Genomic DNA, 19808 nt, shown 5'->3' with positions numbered 1-19808 from the left:
TAAAGGGCTGGAACCGCTGAAAGGGTGGCAACTTCTGCCGCGGGGAGCAGCCTCCCCCGCCGCCGCTTTCCCCGAGGGCTCCCCGCCGGCCGCCAGCGCCCATCCTTCATCCTCCGGAGCGCGAGCTCTTTGGCGCACACACAGACTCACGCGCGGCGCGCAAAAAAAAAAAAAAAAAGGTGGTGGTGGTGGGGCGAGCCCACCCTCCAGCCTCGTTGCAAAGAGGAAGCCGCCGCCGCCGCAGAGGACGCCCAGAGCGGCCAGCCCGACCGACGGACGCGCGCCGCGTCCACCTGTCCGCCGTCCGGGCCCCGCGCCCCGAGCGCACACGCTCGCGCGCTCGCCCCGGCCGCCGCCGCCCCCCGCCCGGCCCGGGCTCCCGCGAGCCGCCCCCGGGGGACCCGGGCCCACCCCGGCGGAGACAACTTTGGAAAAGTTTTTGGGGGCCAGACTCTGGCTGGGAGGCTCCCGGCGCTCGGCGCGTTCCGACTCGGCGGCCGGCGGCGGGGGGGCCGCTGCGGACGATGTGGCAGCCGCGCTGAGCCCGCGGGCACCGGAGCACGCCCGGAGCCCGGAGCCCGGGAGGGAACCGCCGGCTGCCGCGCGCTCCCCTCCCCGAGGTTGGAGTCCCCGGGGCGCCCCCACACGGCTAGACGCCTCGGCGGGCTCGCGCGACGCAGCCCCCCGGCCGTGGATGCTCACGCGGGCCCGGGATCCGCCCAGGTAGCGGCCTCGGACCCCGGCGCGGCGCCCAGGCCCTCCCCCACGACGGAGCCGGGGCCGGGGGCGGCGGCGCCCGGGGCCATGCGGGTGAGCCGCGCCGGCGGCTGCAGCGGCCCGAGCGCCTGATCGCCGCAGCCCCGCGCCGAGCCCACCTCCCCCCACCCCGCGCCCCGACTCCAGCCCCCGCCCCCCACCCTGGCCGCGGGGGCGGCGCGCTCGGTCCACGCGTCCGGGGCCCCGCGGGGCCGGGCCCGGAGTCGGCATGAATCGGGGCTGGGCGCTCTTCCTGTCGCTCTGCTGCTACCTGGTCAGCGCCGAGGTGAGTTACGACGGCCGCCCCCTCCTCTCCCTGCCGGGAACTTTGGACCCCCGCCGCCGGGTGGGCCCGGCGGCGGGCGCGGGGTGACCTCCCCGGGCCGGGGCGTGAGGTCGGGGAGGGGACAGCGGCGGCGGCTGGCTCGCGGCGCCGGGGAGGGGGTGCGCAGCGGTGCACCTTAGGGGCCCGAGGGTCCTTATTTCCCCGGGTGGGGGTCAGCGGGAGTCGGGTGGCGCCGACGGGGCCCTCCGAGCCCACTTCGGGGTCTGCCCGGCACCCGGCGTTCCGGGGAGGCGCGGGCTCGCGGCCCGGTGGCGGCCACCGCGGTCCTCGGGGTCGGCTCTGTGTCCCCCCCTTTCCCCTTCCCCCCCAGTCTGGGTGGCGGCGCGCGCCCTCGGGCCCACGCAGGGCATCTGGGGCCCCGGCGCGCCGTCCAGAAGCAGCGTGTACCCTGGGCGCGGAGGTGGCAGCGGGTGGGACTGGGGAGGGACGCCGGGGAGCGGGGCTGCAGGCTCGCGGGCCCAGGGACGGCGCGGCGGGGGCGCTGAGGGGACCCGGCACCCCCAACCCAGCCCGGGCCCCCCTCCCCCCCGGGGCCCGTGTGCGCCCGCGCCCCGCCGTACCTGCGCCCGCGCCCCGGGCCGGACGCGCCCCTCTCCCCCGCGCCGGGTGCGGAGCGCGCCGCCCGCCCGCCCGTGAACGCCCCGCTGCGGGGGGAGGGGGGTGGGGAAACGTCTGCGGGAGCGCTCGGGTCCCCGCACCCCTCCCGGCCTCACGTAGCCGTGAGTTGGCAAGTCTACCCGGAATCCAGGTGGGAAAGGGGGCGGGGCCGGGGCGGCGCACGCACGCACGGCCGGGCGGGCGCGGCGGCGAAGGGGTTAAGGTGAAGGGCTCGGAAGGGCCTTGGGCCGTGGCCAGCGCAGGTTGTTTTGACCACGGAGGAGCCGTCGCCGTCTCCTTTTGTTCTCGGGGTTCCTCAAGGGCCGCCGGCCTCCTGCCCTGGGGCCCCGCCCTTCCGCGGCCACCCGCCGACGCCCCCTCCCCGCGCCCCCCCCCCCGCCCAAGGCCCCGCACCCGGGAGGGAGGATGCGGGAGGGCTGGGGGATTCGCCCCTCCCGACACCCCCTTCTTCGCCCGCAGCCCCCCGGGCCGCGGCCAGCTGTTGGGGAGGGGGGCGCCGGCCGGCCCCAGCTGCCGCCTCGCTTCTTGGGGGGGTGGGGGGGCTGGGCCCGGTGCCAGGGCGGCCCGGGCACGGCGGCGGCGCTCCCCGCCGAGGCTCTCCGCAGCCCACCCCGCCCGGCCCCCCGACTCGCTCACTCACCCCACGCATGCACGCTCTTGGCCGCAGGGCGATGCTGCGCTCGGGCGGGCGGGCGGGTGCGCAGCGCGTCGGGCACGCACGACCGTGGCCCGGCCGCGCGCCCGCCGCCGCCACGCCCGTGCACACGCGGGGCACACGCGCGCGCACCGCACACGCCGCCCCAGCCCGAGCACACGTGCACGCACGCCCACGCACGCACCCAGGCACGCACGGGGCCCCCCCTCTCCCCGGTGACATTCCGCAGCGGCGGGGGTGGGGTGGGGTGGCGGGCCCACCCCCGCGCAACAGGTGGGTCGCCTCTCCCGCAGCGACCCCATTTCCTTCCTGGGTCTGATCAGGGACGCGGGGGACCCTCCGCGCCGCTGGCTTCCTGCCGGCGGCCCCACTTGCCTTTTCTCGCTCTTTTTCCCTTCCTGCTTGGCTGGGATTGGGCTGCTCGCTTTGCCGGTTTTTTTTTTTTCCTTCTTGTTTTCTTTTTTTTTGGTTTTGTTTTTAAACCACCCCCTGGGGCCGCTCCTGGCGTGGATGCGGATTGGGACGCTCTGATGTCCTGAGCGTTGGCCCCTTCAAAGCATCTCTTCTGGGAAACCAATAAGCAGGAAGGCAGGAGGCGGGAGGGCGCCATTCCTGCCGGGTCTGTCCGTCCTCCGGGCTCCTGACAGCTGGACCCGCTTTCCCAGGCCTGCACTTGCATCCACAGCTCCATCAGCACCACAACTCCAGGGTGTGTGTGTGTGCGCTTGGGGGTTGGGCAGTGGCACAGAGCGCCTCTCTTCCCATTAGTCACCCTAAACACAGAGCCTGCAGGATCCCAGATTGTGAGGGGCTCCGCCTGCAGTCGGCCAAGTTTTCCTGTTCTGTAGGGAAACCTCAGGACCTGGAAAATGTGGGCTTGACCGGGAAGGCACATGCATTCAATCAATTCCAGGAGGCCTGGCTGGGGGAGGCAGCCCCCGGGCTGAACTGGGCACACGTCTGTCCCCTAACCCGCTGGTGAAGTTCCATCTCTCCATCCGGGGAGCTGGCTTGGCTTGGGGGGAGGCGGGGGCCACCCACAGTCATTGGACTGTCTCTGGCCTCAGCACCCTGGAGTGTGTGTGGATGCGGCCGGGGCAGGGAGGGGGCGGGGAGAGGAGGGTGGTTTTGCACCTTTTGCAAAGGTTTACTGACAGCCTCTGGTGTCAGGGGATGGACTTGCTAGAACCTTCCAGCTCTGCGGGGTATATGTGCAAGGTTATAGGCAAACGGAATTCGGAGCTGTTGGAGGAACAGCAGTGTGTGTGTATGTGTGTGTGTGTGGGGGGTGAGATTCAGCAAGATTGGTAAGACGGCAGTGGCCAGGCACCCAAGGATTCTAGGTCTTTCCTTGCCCCTGCTGAAATGTCCTTCTTAGAGCAACTCTTCATTTTCGGGTTTGTTCTGTTGTTTCTTATCTGCTTCTCCCCATCAGCGTGTGAGCCTCTTGGCCAGCTTTTGTCTTGGTCCCTTGGGCCCGGCCGTCTCCCGTGGCGGCTCCACTGTAAATATTTCTGGATAGGACGGTGAATCCTGGCGGGACGGGGCCGGACCTGGCCCCGTCTGTCCGAGCGCTTGCTAAGCGCTTTATAAACAGGCAGACAGGCTCCTTCATCCCCATGCGGGCAGCTGTGGCCCTCGGGCAGGCCCACAGCTTCCTCTTCGAAGCCCCCCCCCCCCCCCACCCCACAGCTTGAGAAACAAGTCTGCTTTTCTTTGCCCCATCTGGGGAACTTGAAGAGCCCGATTGCACAGAGGGGGAAGAAACAAGGAAAAGAGCAGAAGGAAATCAGAAAACTGCCAAGATTCTTGGCTCTGGAGCTGGGCCCCAGCTTCCACCACCTAAAATAGTAGCTCGGGTTGGCTCCAAGGTCCCCTAACCCCAGGCAGAATCCCCCCTCTCCACTCCAGGCTGGGATTTGGGGGTGTATTGGGAGGCTGGCGGTGGGGGGGGGGTCCTGGCTTCACCATTTTTCTGTGTGTGGGCATGTGCATGTGTGTGTGTGCGTGTGTGTGCACACGTGGATGTGTGTGCATGTGCATGCGTGTGTGTGCATGTGTGTGTGCATGTGTGTGCGTGAGCACGCGCGCGTGTATCGTGTGTGTGTGTGGGGGGTGTAGGGGATGGTGCTGGGTGAGCGTGGGTGGGGGGAGTGGGAGGGTCCCAAGGGAAATGCTTGGTGAGTACGGCGGGGCCTAATGTGTCTGTGGTCGCTTCTTCAGCGGACTTGACTGTGGCATCGAATCGAAATCAGGCCTGAGTCTCCAGGCAGGCCTCGTCAGCCTCTCTGCCAGCGCCAGGCAACGCCCCTGGGTGCTGGGAGTGTGTGTGTATGTGTGCGTATGTGTGGGGAGGGGTGCGCATGCGCGGGGGAGGAGGAGGGGGCCCCGGGGAGGGTGGGGGCCAGCCCCTTTGATCTGCCAGTCTGGCGGGGAGCAGGTAGCTCACCTGGCCCAGAGGTGCCCTTCCCACCCTCTGCAGCTGCCGTGGGGGGTAGGGCTGTTTGCTTTGGCTACACCTCAGCTCCTGCTCGCCACGCCCTGGCCCTGCAAGGAACCCCTGGCCTGAGGTCTGGGGCCGCCTCCACGCCAGCCCAGCCCTCCTCACCCCCCGTCCTGGGGACGCTGCCCCGCCGAAGGGGCTTCTAGAACCTGTTGGGGGCTGCTCCCCACGTCCTGCACCAGGAGAGCGCGGGCACCCCTAGTGTTCTTCTCAGACCTGAAGCACCCCCCCCAACCAACCAGCACGGGTGTGCAGGGCTAGGCAGGGGTGCGGGGAGCATACGGTGCACCCCACTTTCTCATCCTCTTCACTTTCCTGCGGTGTGGCCCTGTGTTCCCCTGCCCCCTTTCCCCCCAGGAGCACTGTGGAAGGAGTGGTTCAGACAGACCTCGGTGGACCCCAGGAGGGATTTCCCAGCCTGCTGGCAGGGATGCAGAAGGGGCATCTCGCCTGCTGGGTATGGGGCCCAGTGCCTCAGGGCCGTGTCAGCACACATCATGGGGGTCCCTGCGGCCTCTGTCTGTGCCCAGCAGGACCCCGGGGGGCACCTGGGCCGAGAACACATGGCAGAAGGCAGAGCAGCGGAGGGTGAGGGCCAGTGACCCTCTGAGCAGACTGGCCGGCCCGCTGCCGCCAGCGCCCACTCACGGGCAGTGTCAGGGCCTCCCTGAGTCAGCCCTGCAGCAAGGTCATGGGGGAGGGGGGTCAGAGGGATAGCACAGTAGGTAGGGCCTTTGCCTTGTACGCGGCCGACCCGGGTTCAATCCCCGGCATCCCATGTGGTCCCCCGAGCACCGCCAGGAGTAATTCCTGAGTGCAGAGCCAAGAGAAACCCCTGAGCATCCCTGGGTGTGACCCTCCCCACCCCTCCAAAAAAAAAAAAAGGCAAAAAGAAAAGAAAGAGGTCGCTGTGGGGGGCTGGCGTGATAGTTCAGCGGGTAGGGCGTTTGCCTTGCACACGGCCGACCCGGGTTCGATTCCCAGCATCCCATAGGGTCTCCTGAGCACCGCCAGGAGTAATTCCTGAGTGCAGAGCCAGGAGTAACCCCTGAGCATCACCAGGTGTGACCCAAAAAGAAAAAAAAAAAAAGTCACTGTGGTGTTAGCCCTGGATGCAGGGGGCTCAGGACTGTTCTGGTACGTTCCCTGGAGCCCACCCTAACTCAGGACCCCACCCCCCCAGTTACTGTGAGCTTTTGGGGGACAGTTGTTTGCTTGGGGCGTGAGAGAAGAGGGCTGTCCTCGGTGGTCTCGTAGGAGCAGCTGAGAGAATCCAGGGAAAAGGACTTTCCTTGTGCATTTGGCTCGCGTCCACTCCCTCCTGAGAAGGTTCTGGAATGGAGATGCTAAACTTTGGCCTCGGAGGCTGGGCCCCGGGCAGCCCCTGTGGCCTGGTGGGGGTCTGCCCACTGTCAGGCTTGCCCCTGATTGGTACTTGGCCTTCAGGCCCGACTCCCGGGGAAAGGGGGACGTGCGGTCACCCCAGTTCGGGGGTCATTCATATTGGGGGGTGGAACATGCGGTGGCAGGGACCAAACCTGGCGCTCCCAGCCCACAGTGATGCTGTAGAGAGGGGGGCTGTCCACAGCGGCCATGCTGGGCACCCCCAGTTCCCTTTTCCTCTGCTGCTATTCCTCCTGCCCTAGCAGGCAACTAGCAGATGTGAGGGTCCCAACCCCCTGGAGACTGTGTCGGAGAGCAGCAGTGCGCAGCCCAAGGTCCCGGTGGTGGGTGGCCGGATGTGGCTGGCCTTCCCTGGCCTGCAGTGTCCCTCTTCCTCCATTGGTGTGCTGGGCCGTAGGTCCAGACTGGAGCCCTCCTGAGGCCTGGGGTCTCTCCTGGGAGGGGGAGCGCTTCCTCACATTAGCCACCCTGGACTCTGCGACGGGAGACGGACAGCCCTGTGGGGGAGCCCTGGCCCTACTTCCTGCTGTGCCCCCCACTGTTCCTCTGGGAGCCCCTCAGCTCTCGGACTCCATGATGACAGGAAGAAGCGACGCGGAGGGTGTTCGGGGATCTATTCAGAAGTGCCCCCTGCGCCCCCGGGACCCGGGGACCTCGACACGTTACCTAGAGGAGCTCTTCCCACACCCCCAGAGAAAATTGCCTTGGGGAGGCGGGGTGGACCCGACCCGTGAGCCCCCCGGGGCCCTGGCCAGGCCGCTCAGGAGGTCACTCAGCTCCCCCCAGGTCAGTCCCTGCCCAGCGTCTCGGAACTCTGGTCCTTGGTGTGGCCTGAACAGGGATCTCCCCATCCAACCCGGGGAAACTGAGGCACGGCCCTGCGGGAGGGGCCTTCTGGGATCCTCTGCGTGCGCTGCTTCTTGCATGCATGTTCCCATGGGGGTCTTTGTGCCCGTGGACACGGGCATCAGTGGTGCTGCTGCCGCCCCAGGAAGGCGTGTTGGTGTGGGCTCATGCCCATGGTTCATGTCTGCGCGTGTGCTGGGGCCCTTGTGTGTGCATGTGAGTCTTTGTGTGTGCTGGGACCCAAGCACATGTGCGTCTGTGTATGCCGGCGCCCATGGTGCATGTCTGTGAGTGCTGGGACCCGTGTGCGTGCGTGTCTGTGACTGTGCGTGTGCAAGTTTGTGCATACTCGTGTCTGTATGCGTGTGTGTTTCTGTTTGCTGGTGCCCATGTGTGCATGTCTGTGCATGCATGTCTGCGTGTGTGTGTGTCTGTGTGTACTGGAGCCCTGTGCATGCATGTCTGCATCTGTGAGTTCGTGCACGCATGTTTGTATGTGTATCTGCATATGTGCTTGCGTGTGTGAGTCTACATGCATGTTAGCATATGTGAGTCTGTGCATGCATGTTTGCATGTGTGAGTCTGTGCATGCCTGTCTGTGAGTCTGCATGCATGATTGCGTGTGTGAGTCTGCATACATGTTTGCATATGTGAGTCTGCATGCATGTCTGCGTGAGTCTGCATGCGGGTTGCGTGTGTGTGTGTGTGTGTGTGTGTGTGAGTCTGCATGCGTGTCTGCATGTGTGAGTCTGGGCGGTAGCACCTGCTGGGTCCTCTGCTCCGAGGCGTCACTGTCTGGATCGTGCTTCTTGGCCTCTCGGGCCCTCCGGTAGCAGCCCTCTGGGTCTCCAGACCCTGCAGGACACGTGTGGCCGTGACCTCCTCTCGGGCCACCCCCGTGTCATTGCAGGACCTGTGGCTTCCCTGGAGGAAGCCGGGCTCCGAGTGGGGCCTGGTAAAGTGCTTATTAAGTTTCAAGTGTCTCTGGTGCCAGGCCAGAGGGGCTCTAAAAATAGGGCTTGGCGGCTCGGGGCTGGGTCGTCTTTCCGGTTTCCCGGCAGCGCATCTGAGGAGCCCCTGCACCCCTGCCCAGGCCGGGGCCTCCGAGACCACCCGCTGGGGCACTGACCCAAGGCCTGGCGCGGCTTGGGCTGTGGGGGTCAGACAAAGCCGTGTAGCTGCCCTTGAACCACGCTGGCCGCTACAGGCTGTCAGGGGTGGAAGAGAAACGACCAGAAATCGGAGTGGGAGCCCGCGGCCCCTGGACATGCCAAGGGAGGCGGGCGGACACTCGCGAGGTGGTCCAGCCGGGGTTCCCTTTGGGGTGAGGCTGGCCCTTTGCCTGTGGCCAAGGGGCGTGGTGGGAACTTTTCACGGGCGGGAATGTGAGTGGGGAGGCCCTGGCTGGGGGTGCTCACGCCCCGCTCGTGTCTGCCTGGCAGGGGGACCCCATTCCTGAGGAGCTCTATGAGATGCTGAGTGACCCCTCCATCCGCTCCTTCACGGACCTGCGGCGTCTGCTGTACGGAGACTCTACAGGTAATTGGACCGTCCCCCGCCCTCCTGCCTCCCCTCCGCCTCCCTGGGCCCGGGGAAGAGCCAGCAATGCCATCTGCCCCCGCCGCCCCCGGGCAGGTGGATAGAGGCTGGCACGGCCCGGGCTTGGTGGGGTGCCGAGAGGGAGGACGGTCCCCTGGGGTGGGTCCAGCTCTGGGAGGAGGCAGGCGAGCCACGTCCTGGCGCCCTGGCCGGGGGGCTGGGCCCGTGAGGTCTCCCAGGGACACCCGGGCCGGGCCAGCGGCCACCCTGCCCGTGCCCAAGCCGGGGCCCAGCCAGTGGGCACGTGCTCAGTGGCACACACGTGGCGGGGCTGGCGGGCTGGGTCGCCAATGTATTTATAAACGCTGTCTTCAGAGCGAATTCCATTCTATTCTAACCTCTGGCCTGCTCCTGGAGTCCAGGTCGCACCCCCCCAGCCCCTTTCCCTGGGGTCCTGTCTCTGTCACTTTGTAACGGTGCTCAGACCGCTATCTACAGGGACAGCACTTCCTGCCTTTGTTTCCTCTCCCGTCGGGCCCCTGGCTCCCTCTCAAAAGCATTCCCGGGCCCTTTCAAACGCTCCTGCCTATGTGGGGGTACTGGGAAGGGGGGGGTGCTGGGGACGTAGGCGGGGGAGGCCCCAGCTGGGCCCACCTATTGTTCGCTGCCCCCCCCTCCACCCGCCGTCTCCCACACCCCCACCCACCCCATGCCCCACGGGCCAGCCCTGGCCCACACAATGGGGCACCTTCCAAATTTAGCCTTTGCCGCCCGTTTCTTTCCAGGGCCCACGCCCCCTCCCTGGGGCTGCCCCCCACCCCGGCTGGGGGTCGGATCGGGCTTTTCAATAGCCGGCCTGTTTCGAGGCGGCCACTGCGGGGCTATTTTTTTCCTAATCAACTTAACCTTTCCACAAAGCTCATCTGTCCCTCCATCTCCTCCTCACCAGGGACATTCCAGAGGCGGCAGGGGACGGGAAAGGGTCAAGGGGACAGGCAGCCAGATGGACAGACGGACGCACGCACTAGACTAGACAGAAAGGCTCCAGTGCTGGGGACCGGCCGCTCCAGAGGGGGAGTCTTGGTCCCCCTCACTCCAGTGAGTGGACCTGGTCATCGGCAGGAGGAGAGCAGCTCTCTGACCACAAACAGCCTCTGCGCCGGCGTCCTGGCCCTCAGAGGTCGACCCAGGATCCGCCATGGAGTTCAGAATCCTGCATGTGGGGCTGGACCACAGTTAGGCGGGGAGGGCGCTGGCCTTGCACACAGCCTAATCCCGGTTCGATCCCCGACACCCTTTAGGGAGTGATCCCCCGAGCCAGGAGTGATCCCTGAGTGCAGAGCCAGGAGTCGGCCCTGAGCACTACTGAGTGTGGCCCCCAGAACATGGTCAACAAACACAGCAGCAACAGGCGGCTGCTTCCGGGCAGCCAGTCTGGGAAGAGCGTCTGTCTGTGATGAGCAGCGGTGGTACAGACCCGCAGGCCACTTCCTTGACCAGACTCAGTGGACACAGACATGGCCAGAGGGGATCTGGGGAGACAGCTCAGGGGATGGGGTGCACGCCTAGGAAGCGGGGGACCCTGATTTCTGTCCCCAGCACATCCGTGGCCTGGCCCGCCTTGGCACTGCTGGACATGGCCCTGGTGGGCCCCGCTGACCCCTACACTAGCAGGGACCCCCTATATCAGTCCAGAGATGGGGAGCAGCAACGGATCAAGCCTGAGGAGACCCCACCCCTTTCTCAGCCCCCCTCTCCCCCCACCCATCCCCGCCCTCACTGCCTCCCGCCCAACCAGGCCATTGTCAGGGACTCCGGAGGGGCCGTGTCCAGGGCACGCCGGGCCCCTGTGGGGATTCTGGGAATTTCTGTGCTCTGAGCTTCCTGTGGGAACGCGGGTGGAGGGCACTGGAAGCCGGCCTTGGCGCTCCGGGCCCTCGCCCGGGTCTGGAGGCCGAGGAGGGTTCCTGACAGGAGCAAAGGGGAAGGGTTATTTTTAACTCCATGGCCATGGGTTCTGTCCAAAAATGGGGCCCAAGAGTGAGGGCGGGAGCCCAAGGATCCTGGGGGGGCGGGGGCAGGGGCATGGGGGAGGCAAGTCAGGACCCCAGCACTCCCTGGTGTTGGCTTGGGGGACCCCTCTTCAGAGCTCGGAGGCCGGTGTCTGCAGGGAGCTGGAAGGGGGGACTTCAGGAGGGGGTGCCAGGGAGGGGGGCAAGACATCCCCCCCACCTGCCCCCCTAAATGTGGGCTGGCAGTGCTCATGCGTTTCCGGTTCCGCGCAGATGAAGATGGGGCCGAGTTGGATCTGAATTTGACCCGGACGCATTCAGAAGACGAGCTGGAGAGCTTATCCCGAGGAAGAAGAAGTCTAGGTAAGGTTGGGGTTCGTGGGGGGGGGCACGAAGCTTCCAGGCATAAACTCAGAATCTGCCGCCTCTTTAAATCCGCTCCGTGGAAGGGTTGAGTCATTGTACCCCCCTTCCCCGCCCCGGCACACATTCCGTCTGTCCCTAAAGAGAGCTTAGAAATGCCCTCTCACCCCACCCCTGCACTCGGGAGATGGCGAGCCCTAGTTTCTTGGGTGGGGGCCACACCCAGCTGTGCTCAGGGCTTACTCCTGGCTCTGCACTCGGGTCACTCCTGGGTGGGCTTGGGGGACCCTCTGGGGGGCCTGTTTCTGACGGGGCTCCTCCCACTTCCAGATAGCTCCCCCGCCGCCGAGCCCGCGGTGATCGCCGAGTGCAAGACCCGCACCGAGGTGTTCGAGATCTCCCGCGGCCTCATCGACCGCACCAACGCCAACTTCCTGGTGTGGCCGCCGTGCGTGGAGGTGCAGCGCTGCTCGGGCTGCTGCAACAGCCGCAACGTGCAGTGCCGGGCCACGCGGGTGCAGCTGCGGCACGTGAAGGTACGTGTGGGGGGCCCAGACGGGCGGGCGAGGAACCACACAACCTGCCGCAATGCTGGGGGGCGGGGCGAAGGCCCTGGGGGCGGGGCTGAGGGCGGGACCAAATGCCCCGGGGCGGGGCTAAGGGCAGGGGCGGGGCCGAAGGGCCCTGGAGAATGCAGGGCTGAAGGGCTTTGGGGCGGGGCCAAAGGGCCTTGGGGGCGGGGCTGAAGAATGGGGCGGGGCTGAAGGGCCTTGGGGGCGGGACCAAAGGATCCTAGGGGCGGGGCTGAGGGTAAGAGCGGGGGCCCAAGGGCCCGTCACCCCTTTGCAGGACTAAGTTCTCTCCCCACCAAGCTCTCCTGGATGGGAGGCACCCAGATTTACTCCACAGACAGAGCTCGGGTGCCCAAGGTCTAATGCATCTTTATTTATTTTCAATTTTTTTTTTTTAACTAGTGAAACACCACGAGGTATAGTTGTAGACTTACAAACTTTCATGCTTGGGTTTCAATTATACAATGATCGAGTACCCGCCCCTCCACCAGTGCCCATTCTCCACCACCAATGATCCCAGTAGCCCTCCCACCCACCCCCACCCCACCCTGCCTCTGTGGCAGGGCATTCCCTTTTGCTCTCTCTTTCCTTTAGGGTGTCTAACGCATCCTTAATTGGGCAGGTGCGGTGGGAGTGGCCACAGGTGACCGCACAATCAACTGTGTAGCCCTCGATTCCTCTGACTCAGGGACATTTTGTTTTGTTTCGACCTGGTTTGGGGGCCACACCTGGCGATGCTCGGGGCTTACTCCTGGCTCTGTGCTCAGGGACCACTGCTTGGTGAGGCCCCAGGGAACCTTTGGGGTGCCGGGGATGGAGCCCCTTCCTCTGTTGTGCCGTGACTCCAGCCCCAGCTCTCTTCTTGCTGCTGTGCTGACCCTGCCGCCCCTCCCCCCACCCCCCTCCCGGGCTCCCAGGGCCTTTGCTCTTGGCCTCTCTCTGCGCCTGGCCTGGGCCAGGTGTCACTGCCGTCAGCCACCCACGGCCATGGGATCTCCTGTCCCCCACGCGTCCAGCTCGACAGAGGGACAGTGGACAGCTGACCACCCCTTCCCGCCTCCCCCCGGATCAAGCCTCCCCCCCACTTCCTTCCAGACGAGCATCCCAGCCTCCGCCTCTGCCCCGGCCCCGGCCTTGGCTGCCACTCGGGGAATGAGGACACCGGCCCCGCCCGGAAATGCCTTTCTCCCTCTCTGGGGGGGGCCGGGGTGCGGCCGAGTTAGAGCCAGGTCGGGAGGGCTTGTTTTGATGGAAAAGCGAGGAGGAGAGAAGGGCAGAGGGCGAGGCCCTGACATTGTCTGCACACGAGTGTCTGCCCCGGCAGCTTCTGAGCTGGGCTTTCGAGGAAAGAGCCACTGGGGGTAGGGTGCGATGGGGCTGGCGGGGGTGCGTCCCGTTGGGTCCCTGCAGGGGCATCTATGCTTCCGTCCTCCAGGTGAACAAAATCGAGATCGTGCGGAAGAAGCCCAGCTTCAAGAAGGTCACGGTGACGCTGGAGGACCACCTGGCGTGCAAGTGCGAGACGGTGGTGGCTGCGGGGGCCGTGGCCCGAGGGTCCAAGACTTCCCAGGAGCAGCGAGGTAGGGACCACTGGCCGCGGGGGCTGCTGGCTCCGCCTCTCAGGGGGAGAGTGGCCTGGCTCCCCGTGTCCCCGCCTCAGTGACGGGCTCCAGTTCCCTCCCTAAGCGAGACCACATGTGGGGAGAGAGTCCCGTCTCAGGGCCTGGCTGCTCAGGGGTTGAACCCCGGGCCTCCTACGTGCCGAGATTGCACTCTGGACTTTGTGCCAACTCCCGACCCCGCTCTGCCAACAGCTGTCCCCTCACACAGAAGCTGACCTTGTGGAACACGGGAGTGAATTTCTGCCACAGGGCCTGGGCCCGTGCCGGCCTGTGTGAAATTCGCCCTCCTCGCTCTTCAAAGAGGAGAAGGTGCTTTCTCCGTTGAGAGCGCTTAGCTCAGCTGTCACCTCCTCCTGCGGGCCTTCCCTGATTACCTAGTTCAGAGAAGCCGCCATGGGGCTGGAGCAATAGCACAGCGGGGAGGGCATTTGCCTTGCATGTGGCCAACCCGGGTTGATTCCCTGTATCCCATAGGGTCCCCCAAGCACCGCCAGGAGTGATTCCTGAGTGCAGAGCCAGGAGGAACCCCTGAGCATCGGCTGGGTGTGACCCAAAAAGAAAAAACAAAACAAAACAAAAAGCCAGTAGGGCGTTTGCCTTGCATGCGGCCAATCCGGGTTCGGTTCTCAGGATCCCATATGGTCCCCTGAGCACCGCCAGGAGTGACTCCTGAGTGCAGAGCCAGGAGTAACCCCTATGCATAGCCAAGTGTGACCCAAAAAGCAAAAAAACAAAAACAAAAAACAAAAAACAAAAACAAATAGAGAAGCCACCATCCCGGCCGGTCACCCCCGACCCTGCATTGTTGGATGAGGGTGTGAAATGGTTAGGGAAGTCAGGGCCTAGGCATGAGAAAGCCCCTTGTCCTTTGTCCTCAGATGTTTGTCCAGGGCCTGAGGAATCAAACTCTCCTCAGCACCTGCAGATAAGCATCAGGCCCCCTAGGTGGAGGCCACTGGAGAGAGATTTTAGCTCCGGGAGACGAAACTTAATGATGAGTCAGTGGTCCAGGGAGGAGTCACCTGCTGTGAGATGAGGAGTTCCCATCGCTCGGAGGTACACGGTTGAAGGCAGGCAGCTGTGACAGATGGGGTCCATCCCGAGCACTGTTGGATGCGAGGGACCGGGGCCATCTTTTGTCTTTTGGTTTGGCTTGGGGGCCACACCCAGTGGCTCTCAGGAACAACTTCCTACTGCTCTGTGCTGGGAGTCGCTCCCAAGTGCAGTTCTAGGGACCAGCCCCCCTCATGCGGAGTCTGCACTCGGCCAGTGGTCCCTCCTGTGCTCCTGGGAATTGCTTCTGGCCTTTCTTTTTCCTTTTCTTTTTTTTTTGGGGGGGTCACACCCGGCAACGCACGGGGTGACTCCTGGCTCATGCACTTAGGAATTACTCCTGGTGGTGCTTGGGGGATCCTATGGGATGCTGGGAATAGAACCAGGGTTGGCCACCTGCAAGGCAAACGCCCTTCCCGCTGTGCTATGGCTCCGGCCCCGCTTCCAACCTTTCACTTCTTGAATTCACAATCTGCAAGTGTAATTTCCCTTAAACAGTTAAAAGGAGACCCCCTCATCCCTGTCCACCAAATAGGGGTGGTCCAGACAGACTCACACCTTCCTCAGGGTCCCACGCCAGGCCGGCAGGGAAGAGCTGATCTTTGGAGATCCTGACGCATTTACGGCCTTAAAGGTTCTACATGTCTGAGTTTAAGCCAGAGGCTTGCCCACGTGTCCTTGGGTGTTACCTGCAGGGCTGCTGGAGCAGAGAGGTTAAGGAACTCACTGGAGGTTGCACAGTGGCTTCATTGGCCCGTGTCCTGCCTCCTCTGGCCTGAATGTGAATCCCCCACAGTGAGGTCAGACAGTCGCCCCTGGGCTAGTTCTGTTTTGCAGAGGCTGAGGCTTTGGGGTGTCGGTCTTTCGGGGCCGTGTTCACCTCTTCGTCTATCCCCAAGTCTGAGCAGACACACTGGGTTCCCTGGGAAGGCTGAGATGCTCCCAGCTTCAATCTGAAGCTTCAGACATTGTCAGTGACTCAAGTCAGTGTGGAGACTGGTTTTGTCAGTGGAAAAAACAAAACAAAACAAAATGATGTTCTTTAGGTTTCAAATGGGGTCCTAGGGACAGTGGGACAGAGGGTAGCCTTGCATGCAGTCAACCTGGGTTCAATCCCCAGCACCCCATATGGTCCCCTGAGCATCACCAGGTGTGGTCCCAAAACCAAAATAAAAAATAAATAAAATGGAGTTCTAGGGGCTGGAGCGATAGTACAGTGGGGAGGGCGTTTGCCTTGCATGCGGCCAACCCAGGTTTGATCCCGGGCATCCCATATGGTCCCCCTAGCACCACCAGGAGTAATTCCTGAGCTCAGAGCCAGGAGTAAGCCCTGAGCATTGCTGGGTGTGGCCTAAACTAAACTAAACTAAACTAAATCAATAAAGTAGGGTTCTCGGGGCCAGAGAGATCTGTCTGTCCAGGTTGAAGGTGCTTGCATATGTCAACCGTGTTTGATTCTCCGTATCCCGTATGGTCCCCTGAGCACCACCAGGCATGGTCTACCCCCTGCCCCCAGTAATAATAAAATAAAAATCAAGTGAGGTTCTTGGAAATGCTGGCTTCATTTAGGAGGCCCCAGGAGGCATTTTCGAGTGACAAACATGTGCCAGGCTTCCGTGGTCATAGCAGCATGTTGGCTCTGCTGTGCAGTGCTCACGTCCCTGGGTTGGAGAAGGCTTGTGGTGTGGCCTCTGGGAGGTGGTGGCCAGCACCAGATCTCTCAGGCTTGTGTCTCGTCCATCCCCTTCTCTCTGTGCTGGGCTGTGCTGCTCATAGCCCACTCTCTCCCTGGGGTCTGCCCATTCGAGTTCCTACATGGGCGCCCGTCTCCAGGGGGCTGTGTCGGGGAGTGGGAGGGCAGGTGTTGGCCCCAAAGAGCCGGGAGAATCTCAGAGGGCTCCCTGGAAGAGGCGGCCCCTTGGCACTGGAGCCCAGGAGGATGGGAGGCATCAGCTCTGTCTCCAACCCAGGCTCACGGGCACCAGGTGTTCACGGCTGTGCGAGTACCCGTGTGGACTCAAGGCTCAACCCTGGCTTCCACTCCCTGCCTTGGTTTCCTCCTGTGTTAAATGAAGGCATTTGTTCGTGCTGTGAAGACAGACCTGAGTAGGGAACATTGCCCTGTGCCGGGGAAGCTCTCGCCCAGGGTTTCTGCCTCTTTCCCTGAGTTGCCTCCATGTCCCAGGGAGGCCATGGCACCTGTTGCCCTGGCTATTTAGATGTGCAAGCCGGAGCACAGAGAGGTTGAGTGATCTGCCCAGAGCACCCAGCAAACCCGGGGCAGGGGGGGGTGCCCAGAATGGACCCTAGGTCCAGGAGGACCAGACCCGGGACAGGCCCCACGTTCATGGAGGACGTTGGGTGCTTCCGGCTCAGCACCTGCAGCCCCCTACCCCCTAGGGGGAGATCACTGAGTCTCAGGAGGGCTGCGTGGTCTAGGTACCCCTCACGAGGGGTCAGGTCAGGAGAAAAGCAAATGGGAGGGGGCTGGAGCAATAGCACAGTGGGGAGGGCATTTGCCTTGCACACGGCCAATCCAGGTTCGATTCCCAGCATCCCATATGGTCCCCTGAGCACCGCCAGGAGTCATTCCTGAGTGCAAAGCCAGGAGTAACCCCTGAGCATTGCCGGGTGTGACCCAAAAGAGCAAAAAAAAAAGAAAGCAAATCGGAGATTCAAGCAGCTGATCCTTTACCGGGAACCAAGAGGCTTCCGCGATGACAGCGGGGGCCCGAGCGACAGGCCAGAGGGGAGGGTGCTTGCCTTGCACGTGACCGACACAGCTTCCTTCTGATTCCTGAGCACAGAGCCAGGAGGAAGCCCTGAGCATCGCCGGGTGTGGCTCCAACTCGAAAACAGCTTTTGCAAATCTTGCCAGGGGGCCGGGGAGAGAGTGCAGTAGCTGAGGGACTTGCCTTGGCCTAGCCTGTGGCTGACCCCAGTGTAGTCACCAGAGCCACATAGGGCCCCTGGGCACTGCCAGGAGTGATCCCTGAGCACCACCGGGCAACCATTGATAGTGTCACTGCCTAATTTTGTGGCTTTTCTGGAATGCTCATGGAGTTGGGGCTCCACTGTGTGTCACCTTCGTGGCCAGCTTCTGTCACTCCTCACTGACATTCCCAGCCCCTTCCCCTCCTTTTGTGGTGCAGTGACTCATTTCCTTATAGCTCCGAGAAACTGTGTTCTTTTCCGTGAACCTACTGAAATGCATGCTGGGGGCTTGCCCTCACTTGTGAAGGGTCATCTTGCGGGACCACAGTCCTTAGAGCGTCTGTCTGGGGTCCATGAGTTGACAAGACCCAGCGGGACAGTTCTGCTGTTCTGGGGTAGTGATGGTCTGTCCCCTGGGCCTCGCCTTATGCCCAGTAGCCAGACTTCTTATGTAGAGAGTGCAGATTTCCCAGAGTACCATGGAGGGGCTGGCTGGGCCTTCAGGTTCCTGCATGAAGTCAACCTCACCCCACTTCCCTGCCGCTTCCTGGCTCCCAGACCCATCAATGGGTCAGGCTCAAGGGGTCCATGACAATAGGGACATGCCGGGGGGTGATGGACAAGAACCCGTAGCCAGGACTAGTTCTTCTCCTCCTGTGTTTGCCAGTTCCCTGTTGTTTATGATTTATTTGGACTTGGGGGCCACTCTGGGCATGGCTCAGACCTTACTCCTGACCCTGTGCTCAAGAATCACTCCTGGTGATGCTCAGGAGACCATCTGTGGTGCCAAGGTCAGATTCAAGCCCCTTACCCGCTGTGCCCATCCCACCTCCAATCATTCCTCCCAGCAATCCTAGGAGGTGGACAGTCTCATCCCCTGTCATTCCACAGAGGAGGAAACTGAGGCACAGAGCAGTTCCATTATTATCCCTAGGGCACATACTGCTGCTGAGCAGATGAGGTGGGATTTGAACCCAGGAGGTCTGGCCCCATACTCCCTCCTGCCCCTGCCCTCCTCCAAGGAGGCTCACGGTGGGCGGGGGAGATGGGGGACACCCCGTCCAGTGCTGTTCTGTCTTCTGACACATCCCTCCTTTCTCTCGAGCAGCTAAGATGCCCCAGATGCGGGTGGCCATTCGGACCGTGCGTGTCCGCCGGCCCCCCAAGGGGAAGCACCGGAAGTTCAAGCACACGCATGATGACAAGAAGGCACTGAAGGAGACCCTCGGAGCCTAGGGACATCTGCGGGGAGAGTGCGGGCAGGTGAGGACTGGGTGAGGGACCCCATGACCGGACTTTGCATTTCCTAGCTCAAACACTGTGGTGTGGGCTGTGGAAGGGACTGAGGCAGAGGCGTTTCCCCAATACAATTTTCAGACCTGGAACCTTGGCCTTCCACCCTTTGATATTTCCCACTGTGCAGGTTGGTGTGTGTGTGTGTGTGAGAGGGGGGTCCTTTGGGAGACCCACGTCCAAGTGGATGCCAGATTACACTAAAAGAATGGAAGAAGTCTGAGCATCATGGGAGATCAGGGACAACTGGTCTACCAGATCCTGAATGCTGTGTAACAGGGACAACTGGTCTACCAGATCTTAAAGGCTGTATATCAGGGACAACTGGTCTACCACGTCCTGAATTCTGTGTATCAGGGACAACTGATCTACCAGATCCCTGTGCTCTGCAGACAAAAGTCACGGGAAGCTGGTCTAAATCAAATCCCTGAATTCTGCAGATCAGGGACAGCTGGTCCACCCAGAACCCAGCCCCTGGGTAGGATGAGCACCTGGGTGGGGGGACTGGAGCCCCAGGCCCATCTCTGACCCACTGTGTCCCTCTGCTTTGGCCTACAGGGTTATTTAATATGGTATTTGCTGTATCGCCCCCATGGGGTCCTTGGAGTGATAATATTGTCCCCCTCGTCCGTCTGTCTCGATGCCTGATTCGGACGGCCAATGGTGCTTCCCCCATCCCTCCACGCGCCTGCCCATCCCCTCTGCCAGTGAGTCTCCCTTCGGCTGCCTCCAGCATCTCGCCCGGAACCTCAAGGAAACGAAGGCCCTGGACTGCACTGCTGGCCTCCTGCCCTGACTCCGGCCTCTGTGTCAAGAGATGGACGGGGTGACGCCGGGAGAGGGACTTCCTTCTTCAGCAGGTGGCCCCAGGACCTCTGGGACCCAGAACAACCCCGGAAAGCCCAGGGGACCATGTACTTCTGGGACTGTGGGCATGTGGGTTGGGGGAGCACAGACTGGAGAGACCCCCACTCCCGCCGGCCCTGGCCCAGCCACCCCGCCCCCATCACGTCTGCTCACAGCGGCACCTGCCCTTCCTCTCATACATATGAAATCTCACAAGCGCGGACGCCTCCGGGCACGCGTGGCCAGAGCGCCAGGCGGCCCAGCGCCCTTGGGGGTCGGAGGGGACGTCTGCTCTCGGAGGTGGATGTTGGTGGGTTTTGGGCGTCCTCCGCCTCCTGCACCCCTGCTGCCCCTGCCCGCCCCGCCTCATCTCTCTACCTCCACCCTGCTTCTCCCTCTCACCAGGCCCTCCAGACTGCCCTACCCCGGGGAGCACCCTTTCCCGA

The 19808-nt window shown here is 63.2% G+C and overlaps 1 protein-coding gene across 1 annotated transcript; it reads left to right on the top strand.

Annotated features, from left to right (window-relative positions):
- The first annotated feature begins 543 nt into the window (after positions 1-543).
- On the top strand, positions 544-19402 carry PDGFB (platelet derived growth factor subunit B). Its single transcript, XM_056137396.1, has 7 exons — positions 544-1042; positions 8571-8667; positions 10953-11042; positions 11373-11578; positions 13050-13194; positions 18332-18486; positions 19075-19402. Exons 1-6 carry the CDS (start codon positions 986-988, stop codon positions 18457-18459), a joined length of 723 nt encoding a protein of 240 aa, XP_055993371.1. The 5' UTR covers positions 544-985; the 3' UTR covers positions 18460-18486; positions 19075-19402.
- Positions 19403-19808: the final 406 nt, after the last annotated feature.

The sequence above is a fragment of the Sorex fumeus genome, unplaced genomic scaffold (genome assembly GCF_029834395.1).
Source record: "Sorex fumeus unplaced genomic scaffold, SorFum_2.1 ptg000125l, whole genome shotgun sequence".
Lineage (NCBI taxonomy): Eukaryota > Metazoa > Chordata > Mammalia > Eulipotyphla > Soricidae > Sorex > Sorex fumeus.
The sequence above is the reverse complement of the archived record's forward strand: the minus strand, read 5'-3'. Positions and strand labels throughout refer to the sequence as shown.

Excerpts from the sequence above, each read along its gene's own strand:
- PDGFB (XM_056137396.1), top strand. The coding sequence starts at position 986 with ATGAATCGGGGCTGGGCGCTCTTCCTGTCGCTCTGCTGCTACCTGGTC. Across the intron at positions 1,043-8,570 it reads GCTACCTGGTCAGCGCCGAG|GGGGACCCCATTCCTGAGGA; the intron begins GTGAGTTACGAC and ends TCTGCCTGGCAG. Across the intron at positions 13,195-18,331 it reads GACTTCCCAGGAGCAGCGAG|CTAAGATGCCCCAGATGCGG; the intron begins GTAGGGACCACT and ends TCTCTCGAGCAG.